At 45.3% G+C, this 13,415-nt stretch overlaps 3 protein-coding genes across 4 annotated transcripts in view; 2 read left to right on the top strand and 1 right to left on the bottom strand.

Moving 5' to 3' along the window:
• The window catches only part of LOC134492164 (zinc finger protein 436-like), a 210,015-nt gene that overhangs the window by 14,289 nt on the left and 182,311 nt on the right, over window positions 1–13,415 (bottom strand). The window lies entirely within an intron of this gene.
• Window positions 1–13,415, top strand: part of LOC134492167 (zinc finger protein 664-like) — a 57,843-nt gene that overhangs the window by 8,574 nt on the left and 35,854 nt on the right. The window lies entirely within an intron of this gene.
• The window catches only part of LOC134492085 (zinc finger protein 84-like), a 36,925-nt gene continuing 29,323 nt past the window's right edge, over window positions 5,814–13,415 (top strand). The window contains exons 1-2 of one of the 2 annotated variants that reach the window (XM_063296224.1): window positions 5,814–8,871; window positions 12,696–12,700. In XM_063296224.1, the coding sequence (XP_063152294.1) occupies window positions 7,606–8,871; window positions 12,696–12,700 (1,271 nt within the window). In that variant the 5' untranslated portion in view covers window positions 5,814–7,605. The remainder of the gene's footprint in view (window positions 8,872–12,695; window positions 12,701–13,415) is intronic. The other variant, XM_063296223.1, reaches the window with a different exon arrangement.

Below are 13,415 nucleotides of genomic sequence, written 5' to 3'. Positions count from 1 at the left end.
TCTTACCAATGCTGTCAATTTTGCCATCTCTGCCGAATCCAGTAATTTCACCATCCATCCTTTCGTTGTGCGAATTTGTTTATCTTTCCATCTTTGCACATACAAAACTCTTGCAAGACTTTTGTCTGCGCAAAGAATTGCAAGAATATTTTCGAGAAAACGGTATTCCACATTTCGTTGAGGGCTTTGGAGATGGAGAATGGTTGCAGAAACTAGCATTCTTAGCGGACTTCTTTCATCACATGAACCAGCTGAACAAGTCTCCACAAGGCACTGGAGAAAAGGCTGTGACTCCAAGTCACAAGATTCTTGCATTTAAAAGAGAACTGAATGTTTGGGAAAACCATGTTGCCAAAGGAAATATTGAAATGCTTCCACTGTGGACATGATATGGATCCCGCCTGGCACTAATCTGCCCCTAATCGTTCATGCCAGTTTGAATGGGCAGGTGTGAGTGCTGTTACTTCTGTGGGCATCATGGCAATTTCCACACACTCCAAAAAGTGTGGTTTAAAAAACTTGAGGTAACCCCTAGGCTTTTAGAAGAAGATCCCTCAAAACAGCCCTGTGCGGGAGAAACTGGATACCTGAAGGAGCCTATCCTGAGGGAGAGTAGGGATGGCTGGTAGAAATCTTGGGTGGCACCTTTCAACTTCCACTAAAGCGTTACCTTCATTCAACAGCAATTTGCTTCAGGCCCACTATATGGTTTGTGGAAGTTGTGTAGGGCTTGGCATTGTCTGGCTGTAAGTTTGACAAAGGTAGTTTGGTGTAGTGGTTAAGACACCAGGCCAGAAGCCAGGAGACCCTGAGTTCCAGTCCTGCTTCGGGCACAAAGCCAACTGGGCGACCTTGGGCCAGTCACTGCCTCTTGGCCCTCAGAAGAGGAATCAGGCGATGGCAAGCCACTTCCAAAATTTTGCCAAGGAAACCACATGGACTTGTCCTGGCAGTCGCCAGGAGTCAGCACTGACTCAAAGGCAACACACAAAGACACACAAACACAAAAGCTTGACAAAAATTGTTTTCATCTTGATAAGGCACCAAGAGGAATGAACAATTAGAGGACCATATTTAAGGATGCTGCCAAGGCAGGATTTGAAGTGGGGACTTGATTTATGGTTCTGTCTACAGTATATCCTTCATCTCCCACACGCATTAGCTCATTTTTATTTTTGTAGCAATTCCAGGTACTTGTCTCCAACTTGGAAAATGATGCAGGAGAATCCAGGAAGATGCAGCCACCAGCAAAACTCACCGAGAAGGTAAGAGAAAGACACCAACTGTTTCAAGTAAGACTTTGACAGAATTCTGGGATTTCTCCTGTTACCTTAATGTAAAATCAGGAAAGCTGCTGATCCAAGAAGGGATCTCAGAAAGGGGTAAAGAAACACAGCAGGGTTTTAACACTTGATCAGGTATTTCCAATCTGCCTCAGTGTTACGTGTCCCTACATAACCATTCTGTCTTCCCCTTCCATTGCCCTCCCACACCTCAGTTTGAATCCTACATCAGTTTAGCTACTCTGTGAAGTGAGGTGACCATATTGCTTAGTGACAGCAATGTCAGCAGTCCCTGTTGCCATTGTTAAATGAGGACCTCCTTGCAACTTCTTGCTGGCTTCCAACAAGCAAAATCAATGGGCAACAAGGTACAAGTCGTGGTCATGTGGCGTCGTGCTTAACCATGGGTAACATCACACTTCATGGCCGCAACTGGAACTGACACCATAAGGCAGTGCAGTCACACGACATTTTGCTTTACAACTGTGCCGCTTACCAACGCAGTTGCTGGTTCCCATCGTGGTTGGTAACTGAGCACTACCTGCACTGCGTTTGAGATATAGTACTGACTGCAGGTTATTAAAAAGCTTCCTGCAGTAAACTGTTCTATTAGTAAAGGGGGTGTAATGGCCTTTGCTAGCAGGTAGTAGCCTCTGCAAGGTAGTAAGAATTGTTGCATTGCCCCTGCCTGGGTGCTGTTCCTGTCCAGTAATGTTTCTAAAGGTTTCATGTTCATGAGAACCATTAGCTACATCATGATAGGCTCTAATGCCCCCCAAACTGGACAGGTTGTGTGTTGTCATCTCCAGATCAAATGTTTCCATTCATTTGCTTAGTATTTGTTTCTCCTCTGGATTTCTTTAACGTGTGACTTATTATCTGGAACAATTTTGATTCATACATAATGCTTCTTTTTCATTCATCACTAACATTATTATGAAAAAGAGAAGAGAGAAGGATCAACCCTACTTGCTTGTTACTAACCGGCAATTCAAAATTGAGTCTTCCCAGTGTAAGTCAAACATGGTGCTTACCGAATGAGACCGTCCTGGATCTCTGCTTTGCATGATGTATCTTTTTCAACACATGGAGGAAAAAGATCTCTCGCTTTCCAAAGCGATAAAGGGGGTTCCTGTGATATATGCAAAAAGATAAAAGGATTTTCAGGTCAAGAGACGGGCCTGAGAGCACTAACAACTGCGTGCAGTACATTTTTGGGAAGCAGAGACTATTGTGTGCCTGATAGCTGGGTTGGTTGTGCTCCAAACAGGCTTGAGTTGTTGGAATAAAATGCTGCATGGCATGTTTCAATGTTCCCCTGCACAGAGATGAGGAATGTGGAAGGGAAATTTTGGTCTGGATTTCCCTGAGGAATGGACTTCAAGCCAGGATCAGTTTCCGAGGAGAGTTTTATTCTGGTCAGCTGAGCAGACACGATTCCCAAATAGGAATGGTGATGACAACTGCTAGAGAGAAGGAAGAAAGTGTGTGTTGGAAGTGTGAACAACAAGAAGCGGACCTTTTATCACCTTTGGTGGACATAAAAGAAGCTAAGAAATTTGGGATCAAAAACATTTTATTTCTTTATTTAATTTTTGTCCCTTTTATTATTTTTATAAACATACCTAGTATTCCTTCCTCCTCCTATTTTCCCTACAACAACCACCCTGTGAGGTGGGTTGGGCTGAGAGAGAGGGACTGGCCCAAGGTCACCCAGCCAGCTTTCAGGCCTAAGGCGGGACTAGAACTCTCATACCACACCTGATTGGCTCTTGGGCTGAGAGAGAGGGACTGGCCCAAGGTCTCCCAGCCGGCTTTCGTGCCTAAGGTGGGACTAGAACTCACGGTCTCCTGGATTCTAGCCCTTTGCCTTAACCACTAGTTCAGAAGATCTTAAAGATTAATACACAATCGAAACCAGAGACTTTTCTTTTAGGATTGATGGACAAACAGAAAGAACTCATGGTAGATGGTAACAGGAGTGAGGCTCTTCTACGCCCAAAGGTGAAACGAATGAACATGACCTACAATGTTAGGATGGTTGGTGAAGTGGATGGAGTTGGCTGAGAGGGAGAGATTGACAGCTTTGGTTAGAGAAAAGAGATTGACTAATTTTAATGTGACCTGGAAACCCCTTTTGCGTGAAACGGAAAAAAATGAAATCACGATATCTGGATCTGATCGTCAGAAATAACAGTGGACAAGAGAATTAATGAAAGCTGTTGTAAACTTAGAGTAAGAGTTTAATGGAAATGAATACTTATATCTGTAGCACAGTCCGAAGTCATTCTTTTTCTGCATTTTCTTTCTTTTTCTGCACTTTTGACTATGTTCTTTTTTCTACTTTGCTTTCTTTGCTTTTTTCATTTCTTGTTAGCTTTTACCTTTTTACTTGAAAATTTTAATAAATTTTAATTAAAAGAGGATAGAAAGACTGGCAGAAGGCACCATTGTACAGGGTTTTCTTTCCGTCTCTCTTGTTTCTCTGTGTCCTATTTTCTATCTCTGGTTTTGTTTTGTATATTTTATTACATTAAAATTTCTAATTAAAAAAAGGAATGTGTGTCAGACAAAGAGTATGGCGACTTTTCTACTCTTCTGCGTGCACATGCATAGTACCACCCTTTTTACAGTCCTTTGAAATGTTTCTTTGGAAAGTTTATCAGTTTCTTTTATCATACAGAGAAAGTCTCCCCCTCCTCATAAGCCCCCCTTTTGTAGGCCATGCCCCATATATGTCACTCTTGCTTTGACCTAACGGAGACTAACAGGCAAGCGAATTCACAGGCGCACATGGCATTGAGCCTTTAGCAGATTTAGAATCTCCTCCTGCAGGAACAAAGCCGGCTTGCTGGGAACACCGGCTCCAAGACCCTGGGCGCGCTTTGAAGCAGCCCTGGCCAGCATGAGTGACGCTGGCTCTCTTGGAGCCTGTGGCCTGTTGGGGCTCCCAGGTCCTAAATCCTTTTGAGCCCCAGGAAATCAGGCACGAAGTTTTAGGAGGTAGAGAGATTTTGATCTCCACCGAGAGGCAAGCCCTGCAAAAGCGCAGGAATCTTTTGATCAGCTTTTGATCAGCCCTCCAAGTGTTGTGCCCAAGCAGCCTGAGAATGCTCAAGGCTGAAATCTAACTCCTCTGGGAATTGGGAAGGCTGCTCAGAGTAGTTCGGCACTCTAGCGACCTTTAGGCTCCCCAATGGAAGGGAGGTCGCTGTCTGCACACCATTTCCCCCCAGGATCCTTTCCATTAGTTTACTTCCTGCTTCTTGCAACGACATTTTTGCTCAGTTGCAGTGGCGATGAGTGCACCCTTGGAAGACCGGAAAGAACAGGTTAGGGATAGAACTTCATGAAGAAAATCCATCGATGTGATCACCAGGAGTAGAAGACGACTTGATGGCACAGAATCAATGCAAAAATTTCGCCAATGCCTTAGGATGGAGAACGGACAAGTGGGTTTTTTAGCCTCAGGTCCTGTAGCTGCGTCTGTGGTTGCTGAGGACCGACATCCGACGGGAGGGGGAGCGGGGGACCTGGAACAATTGAGTATTGGATTGCTAGAGGGGATATTGGAAGAGAGGAGGAGGGCAGGGGAACTTCCTGTTCCGGCTCCCTTCTGGGAGGAGAGCGGCGTGGAGTAGCGCTCTGTGGTCTTCCCGGGGTTGGTCGGAGCAGCAGCGGCCGGAAGGTGAGCGGAGGCCGGGAGGGAGGAGAGGCCGGGAGCGAGCGGGGCTGGCTCGTTTCCTCCGCAGGGGAGAATCGGATGAGCAACTCCGCTGCAAAATGCCAGCCGCTGCATCTGCCTCCCCTCCCCACATTTTCTTCCCCTGGTGCTGCACGCTTTGAAACTGGTGCGTGCACTTTTCTGGCGGTCGGGAGATTTAAAAAGCCGCCTTCAGGTTAGCGTTGACTCCTTGTGATTTTATGGAGATGCTGTTTTCTTGGCAACAATCTGGGACTGAACTGCCACTGCTGTCTCCTGGGATTTTTTTTCCTTCCAAGTCTAGCCAACAGACTCTCCCATCTATGTATTAACCAGGTTCACCTCTGCTTAACCCAGCACTTTTTTTAAAATAGCCATTGAGGACTATTTGGGATGTTCAGGTGTAGAGGTAGTCTTCGCATACCACTTGTTTAGTGACCATTCAAAGTTAGGATGGCGCTGAAAAGGAGACTTTCACCTGGTCCTCAAACTTATGGACCTCCAGGCGATGTGGGTGCTGCCAAACGACGCACATTTACAACTGTGAATTGCAGTCACATTATTGCTGTTTGCCACCTTCACATCCGGCTTCTAACCATCCAAATCAATGGGGAATCCAGCAGGAAGCTGCAAGTCACGGTCATGTGACACTGTTGCCAAGAAGCTCAAGCACCCTGAGTTTGGTGTGAAGCTGATAAAACCTTGGTCCCTGAATTTGGGAGAGAGTCTGACATTGCAAAGGTGGCTTTTTGCCTACCTGAAAACATGAATCACAAAGTCTTTCAGGCACAACCAAAAGCATTTATTAAGGGGGGGCGGGGGTTCAAGTCCTTTTATAGGGTACAGAGATAAATGACACATACATTTGGTAGACGTGATACGTCATAAAGCAAGCAATCGAACAATAAAAGACATTGATTACATATGAGAATTGAACAAGAGAAAACACTGAATCTAGGTAACATTCCCAAAGTGGCAAATTTATGGGTTCTGTCACTCCCTTTCCCAGCCGGGTTTGTATCATCTTAAAACTTGCAAGTGTATTCAAGGACTTTCAGAATACGCTCTCTGTTGTTTAGTTGCTGAAAAGGCTGGTTTTTGCACGTAAAAGGAAGAAAGGGTTTTGGGTAAAAGGAAAACATGTTTTCTTGAACTTGAAAAGAAGGCATGGATGCCATGCTCAAATGCTAACATCACCTTTTTCAAAAAGCTAATAACGAAGCCTAAAAATTCCAGGTAACAACATTGCACTTAACGACCTACGGTGATGTTTCCTTTTACTGCCAGATCAAGCCAACAAACACAGGATTTCCTAGTGGTCTTCCATTCATGTGTCATGGTTGCTTGACATTGTGCTTTATGACCCAGGGTGATTCGCTTAATGACCACAGCCAGAACTGATGTTGTAAATCAGTGCATTCACAGGACGTCATCTTTCTTTTTTAATTTATCTATCCAATTTATTCCCCACCCATCTCACTCAGAACAACTTAATGACTGAGCTGCTTAGTGACCGAGTTGCCGGTCCCAATTCCAGTCAGAAAGGAGGACTACTTGTATTGTGTGGTGAGGTCCCCAGAGTGGTTGTGGACAGCATTTTCTGCTCTTTTCTTATTTGGAGCTGAGGAGTTGAATGGGCAAAACTGGTGCTTTAAATCTTGCCGAGGCTTTGGGCACCATTTCATCTGTTGAAGCCCCCCAGCCCCCTAAAAGTAGCCCCAAAAGTTTGACCATGCCCACTTCTGGGACATTTTGCAGGCTGAAATACACATGGGTTTTCTACATACATACATTCGTAAGGGTGTGTATCTGTATTTCTCTCTCTCTGCATGTATGTTCATGTGTAGAATCCATCCCCAGCATTTTTGAGATATCCTTGATGATAACCCTTTGCAGTGCTAAGAATCTGTGGCTGACCCAAGCCAGCAAGTGATTTTCAGGGTTTGAATTTGGATCTTGCTAGTCTTCAGTGTGTCAAATGAATCATAATGAATGTTCGAGGTTAATCTAGCCATTTGGCACTTTTACTTTTTCACTGCAATGTATGCTTATTTGTTGTTCTTTGCACATGTTGTGCAGCCATTTTATAGATAATAATTAAACTAACACTTTTATGTGAATCTTATAGACGAACAGGATGCCAATAAGAGCCTTCTCAACAACTAAGAATCACAAGTAGCATTAAAAAGGAAAACAAATCAAGCCAGCAATCAAATCCATTCCACTTTCTCCAGAGAACCCCAAAACTCTTCTTCCCCATCAGATGAAAGACCAGGGAGAGAAAAACAGGAAAAGAATTTTTGAGCTGGGAAAAATTGAGTAGGTGGCACTCAAATATTATATGAAAAAGTCAAGGGGGATAATTTCCAAATTCAGAAAAAGAGGAAAATACCTGGAAGTCAGAGGGGAGGAAGAGGTCACTTGGATAACCACGTAGGGCAGACAGTAAAGCAAGCCTCACCCTGTGAGAAAGGAAACAGTCGCTTGAATCAAAGCACCACCAAACAAGGGATCAGAAATAGTTTTGATCTCCATGAGAATCCAAGAATATCAGTGGTGGAAAAGCCCCACAGAGATGTACATTGTGTGATAAGCCCAGATTACAGATCACAGCTGATTATGCATGACAACGACCGTACTGGCGATAAGCCCTACCAGTGTTCTCGATGTGGCAAAAGCTTTAGCAAGCACACCACCCTGGTGAATCACAAGAGGACTCACAACAGGGAGAAACTGTATGAGTGTCCAGATTGTGGGAAAACTTTCAGGCAGAATTCCAGCCTGGTGAAACACCAGAGGACTCACACAGGAGAGAAACCATACGATTGTCCGGATTGTGGGAAAAGTTTCAGTCGGAATTCCAACCTGGTGAGACACCAGAGGACACACAAAGGAGAGAAACCGTATGAGTGTCTGGATTGTGGGAAAAGTTTCAGTCGGAATTCCCACCTCGTGAAACACCAGAGAACTCACACAGGAGAGAAACCATATGTGTGTCCGGATTGTGGGAATAGTTACAGTTCGAAGCCAAACCTGGTGATACATCAGAGGACTCACACAGGAGAGAAACCGTATCAGTGTCAAAATTGTGGGAAAAGTTTCAGGCAGAATTCCTACCTGGTGATACACCAGAGGACTCACACAGGAGAGAAACCGTATGAGTGTCCACATTGTGGGAAAAGTTTCAGTGAGAATTCCAGCCTGGTGAAACACCAGAGGACTCACACAGGAGAGAAACCATATGAGTGTCCAGATTGTGGGAAAAGTTTTTGTTTGAAGTCCAACCTGGTGAACCACCAGAGGACTCACACAGGAGAGAAACCATATGAGTGTCCAGATTGTGGGAAAAGTTTCAGTTTGAAGTCCAACCTGGTGAACCACCAGAGGACTCACACAGGAGAGAAACCATATGAATGTCTGGATTGTGGGAAAAGTTTCAGTCAGAATTCCGGCCTGGTGAACCACCAGAGGACTCACATAGGAGAGAAACCGTATGAGTGTCAAGAATGTGGGAAAAGTTTCCGTTGGAAGTCCTACCTGGTGATGCACCGGAGTACTCATGCAGGAGAGAAACCATATGAGTGTCAAGAATGTGGGAAAAGGTTTAGTTGGAAGTCCAACCTGGTGATGCACCAGAGGACTCACGCAGGAGAGAAACCATATGAGTGTCCCAATTGTGGGAAATGTTTCAGTTGGAACTCCGACCTGGTGATGCACCAGAGTACTCACGCAGGAGAGAAACCATATGAGTGTCCGGATTGTGGGAAAAGTTTCAGTCGGAAGTTCAACCTGGTGTTGCACCAAAGGACTCACACTGGAGAGAAACCGTATGAGTGTCCGGATTGTGGGAAAAGTTTCACTACTAGGTCTATCCTTATAAATCACGTAGGTTTACACACAGGGGAGAAACCATTCATATGTCCAGACTGCAGACAGTGCTTTAGGCAAAATTCCTCTCTTAGCAGACACAAGAAAATCCACATGAGGCAGGAGGTAATGAGTGTAGAGAAGGTTTGAATTTCACTTCTCATCTCCCATTGGACATCCAGCTAAAAAGTTAAGTATTTAATTTTTGGCCTTGCTCTTTGTAGTTAAACATGTCTCAGTACTAGAAATGAGGGAGGAGAAAAAAGAATGGAAAATGTTAGTTTGAGAAAGACTAACTACACATAATCTGGCTATCAGCAGAACTTCCCAGTAAGCTGCTGCAGGTCCTAAATGATTCATGAAAAAAAGATAGGAGCAGTCAGATTTTATAAGAATATATTTTAGAGACCGTTGTGGCAGTGACAAAAGCCCTGTAAAGTTTCAGATGCAAAGGCTGTTCTGCCTTGCAGCTGAACATGATGGATAAGAGCTGTAGGAATATTGAGTTTAGGAGAAAAGGCATTGTGGGTCTGAGCGTAGGATCTCCAGGTGTAGGAACAGCCCCTGCTGTGATTGTGTTTGCCTGGAGGTGCCTGCTTGGTAGCCCTCGATGGCTGTGGGTGACAGCAGCGGCAAGAGGCTGACCCTTTTGTTACATCCCCCTTGGTGGTGGAGATGGGAGGAAAAATTGCACAGTGGAAGATGTTTCATGTCTAGAAATGGATTGTGTAAGAACCATTCATGGCTTTTGAGAAGGAAAGAAACTGGGTAGAGTCAGCGTTGCTGTGAAGGGGCCAAGGTACGGCAAAGCTCCCTTCCCAAGACATGGGAGATGATTCCATTTCTTTCTCTCCTCTTTCAGGGCCTTTTTTCCTGTTTTCGCCAAAATTCAAGAGAGGAGCATTATTTGGAGCAGCTAAGTGGCATTTTAGCTATGCGGATTAATGATCCTGATTTTGCTGAGTTCACAAGACACCAAAGAATTCAAGGCTTGTTCATTTTAGGAACCCAATTCAGAGATCAGGTTATAATACTTTTTTTCCCTAGTAGATCCCTTTGCTTATGATCCCTTTGCAGAAGGACAGCCAACAGCCAGGACCAGGCCAGGGGTGGGGAGGAAGCAAGAGGTTCTTTTGTCCTGAGCCTCAAGCTTTAAGTGGCTTCAAATGTAAACCTCTCCAAAGTTGTTTAACTTTAAAATATCCAAATTACATTTAATCCTTTCTTCTTTTCTCTTGCTCTATTTTGGTGCCGTATTTTTGTGCACACCTGTTATGACGTCCCATTTTATTATGGTTATGAGTTGCAAATGCTTGAAATGGTCCAAAAGCCTCTGGATCTTTGAGGAGGCCGTACCATAATGCAAAATCTTGCATTCTAAATCAGTGTTTAGAATCCACCCCAGTGAGGGCAAAGTATACTTAGTGGCCACAGAATACTGATGTCTTTGGGGAATAAAACGGGACAATAAGACAGAGGGAATGGAATGGAATGGCTTGGAAGGGGCCATGGCTGGCTGGCTACTGCAATGGTTTATGGCAGATCGTCTGTTTCTTTTGATTACCATCCTGCGAAGACTTCCTATTTTTTCTTTTGGGAGATGTCTCATGCGTACACCCAAACCCGCAGGAGGCAAAAAGTGGGGGAATGGGTATGAGTCTGAGGATAATCTTTACAATAATTTATCTCATGCTTAAGAATTAAGTGTGGAACAGAAAGAAAGGAATAATAATAGATAAATTAGACCCTACAGAACCTACTAAGAATATATCTATTTCCTACTAAAACTCTTGTGTCTGTTGGTTTGTTTGTAACTTTCAGTCGCACAAAACAGTGCATCATAGGGCAATGATCTTTGAACCAAGGTACCTCAAATGGGCTAGCTTACAGAATGCCAAGACCCATTACTCCCGTGCAAATGAAATTTGGGGAAGCTGTGGCTGTTTCAGCACCATCATGCTGCTGCTGCTTCAGCGCTTCCTCGTCGTGGTCAGCCGAGGTCATGTGATCCTCATTTCCAACTCTTGCTGACACCCTCCCGCTAGTCAACGGGGAAGCCGGCAGTCTAATCTGGATGGTGATTTCCGAGGCTCCCTGCCAGCTTCCTACAAGTGACGTCTTTGCTTGTGGGACTCTTGCAGGGAGAAAATCAATGGTGGGGTAAGTGTCCCCGCCCACACACCCTCCCTCGCGCACCCTCCCGGACCCTTTCCGCACCTCTTGAACAATCCCTCGCAGCCTCGCATATTCTCCCTGACCCATGCCGCACTCTTTTGCAGCCTCCCTGACCTGTGCTGCGCCTCATGCGCCCTCGCCACACCCTCTCGTATGCTTGTGTACTGACCCTGACCCGCACCGACTCATGCACACACTGTGACCGTGCCGCACCCTCTCACATGCTCCCTGACACACACCACACCACTCACACGTCCCCTTGTTGCACCTCTCACACACCCCTTGCGGCCTTGGATACCATCCATTTCAAATGCCACTTGTGTCTTGCACACTCCCCAACCCGCACCTTGCCTTTGGTGCAGCCCTGCAGCCCTCTCGCCGCATCTCTGGCACACCGCCATGCATTTTTGTGCACCCTCCCTGACGCATGCTGCATCTTTCTCGCCCCCTTGCACCTTCGTGCAGCCACCCTGACCTGTGCTGTGCCTCTCACATACCCCTACACATCCAATGGCACGCTTTGTGCATATCCCTTGCACACCAACCCTGACCCATGCCACATCTCTTACACACAGTCCCTGAGCTGTGCTGCACCCTCGCACAGCCTCCCTGACCTGCACTGTGTCTCACACACACATCCTGCAACCTCACCGCACCTCTCCCGTACCACCTCACACCCTCGTGCAACCTGCCTCAAATGTGGTTTGCCTCTCGAGCACTAGCTGGGGAGCAAGTGCCACAGATCTTAAGACATCAGCTCTTGCTTTGGCGTATTTGGCGGCTGAGTACTGTAGCCCTGTATGGCTAAACAGCGCTCACGCACAAGCAGTGGACACCCAGCTTAACCACACTATGAGGCTAATATCAGGAGCCATTAAATCGACGCCGTCTGAATGGCTACTGGTATTATCTAACCCCCACACCTTAGAGGACAACTGGCCTTAAAAAGGGAGTGGCAGAAATGCGAGGCAAACCGATTACTACCTATACATGAAGACTGCCATGATCAAATATTTAGACTCAAATCTCAGAACCTGCCATGGAAACTCGGACAGCAATTAGTCAGAGAAGACTTTGACATGGAGACAGTGTGGCGCCAGGAGTGGGCAATGTCTAATCTGGATCTATTAAACTTAGTGTCTGATCCAGCACAACGCCCCTATGGCTTTGATCTCCCAAGGAAAAACTGGACAGCGCTTAACTGGATTCGTACTAATCATGGCAGGTGCCAATATTGGAAACAAAAACGGGGGCTGGTAGATAATTCTAACCGTGACTGCGGGAATGTCCCGCAAATGTTACATCCCATCGCGATGGAATGCCCCTCAGAAGGTTGGCCAGCTCCCTGCAAGAACTGCATCATCCTGAGGGCGCTGCTGTCCAATGGCTAAACGATCTAGATATCCGGCCATAGGCTTAGCCACTCTAGTAACTGCTCATACATAACATAATTCTATTTATAATTTTACTCATTATTTGTACTGCATGTTTTTAAAATAATCTACTGTCCCAAAGTTTTATATTTTATACACATTTTATATATTCTGTGAATTTTTATGCAATAATGCTGTATTCTGCTACGCCATACGAAATAAATAAATAAAGCCCTAGGAAGCAGGCAATGGCAAACAAAACTGCAGGGACTGGCAGAGCTAGAAAGTTGTGAGCAAGTGTTCACATTCACCAGAAATCTTGCGGGCAGGGTGCTTCTCCCAAAGCTTTAATCAGGACACTCCAAACCAGCCTTTCTCAACCTTTTGACCCCAGTAATTTCTTGAAAAATGCACTTCTCCCTCCGCTTCCTTCAATATATCCCTCCCTCCCTGCAATGTAGCGTTCTGTTATCAACAGTCTCTCCTACCTCACGTCAAAAATTAAGAATGGATTGAACTAAATAAAGAGTTCAACACTGCACTACCAGAGACTCATAATTTTTTAAATAAATCATAATCTGCCAGGGAATCCCTAGAGGTAAGACCAGGGTTTCTCAACCAGGGTTCAGTGGAACCCTAGGATTCTACAAGAGGGGTTCCCGAGGGGTTCCCTGGCAGATCATGATTTATTTCAAAAATTATTTCACATTTTGGCAATGTGCTCTCGCAGTGATGAGCACAGACCAAACAAAAATCTAGTAGAACTCTTTCTGAGCTCTCTAGTAGTGCAAGGGAGGGAGGAAGGAACAGGAAGGGAGGAATATATTGAAGGAAGAGGAGGGAGAAGTGCATTTTTCAAGAAATTAATGGACTCATCTAACTTAGTCTGTGATGTCAGTCTCTCCCTCCCACGTCTTTTCCCTGCAGTTTTCCTGTACAGGTAGTCCTTGCTTAACAACAGTTTGGACTGGAATTTTGGTTGGTAAGTGAAGTGGTCATTAAGTGAATCCGACC

This window comes from Candoia aspera, chromosome 2 (genome assembly GCF_035149785.1).
Source record: "Candoia aspera isolate rCanAsp1 chromosome 2, rCanAsp1.hap2, whole genome shotgun sequence".
Classification (NCBI taxonomy): Eukaryota; Metazoa; Chordata; class Lepidosauria; order Squamata; family Boidae; genus Candoia; species Candoia aspera.
This window is presented reverse-complemented; position numbering and strand designations above follow the sequence as displayed.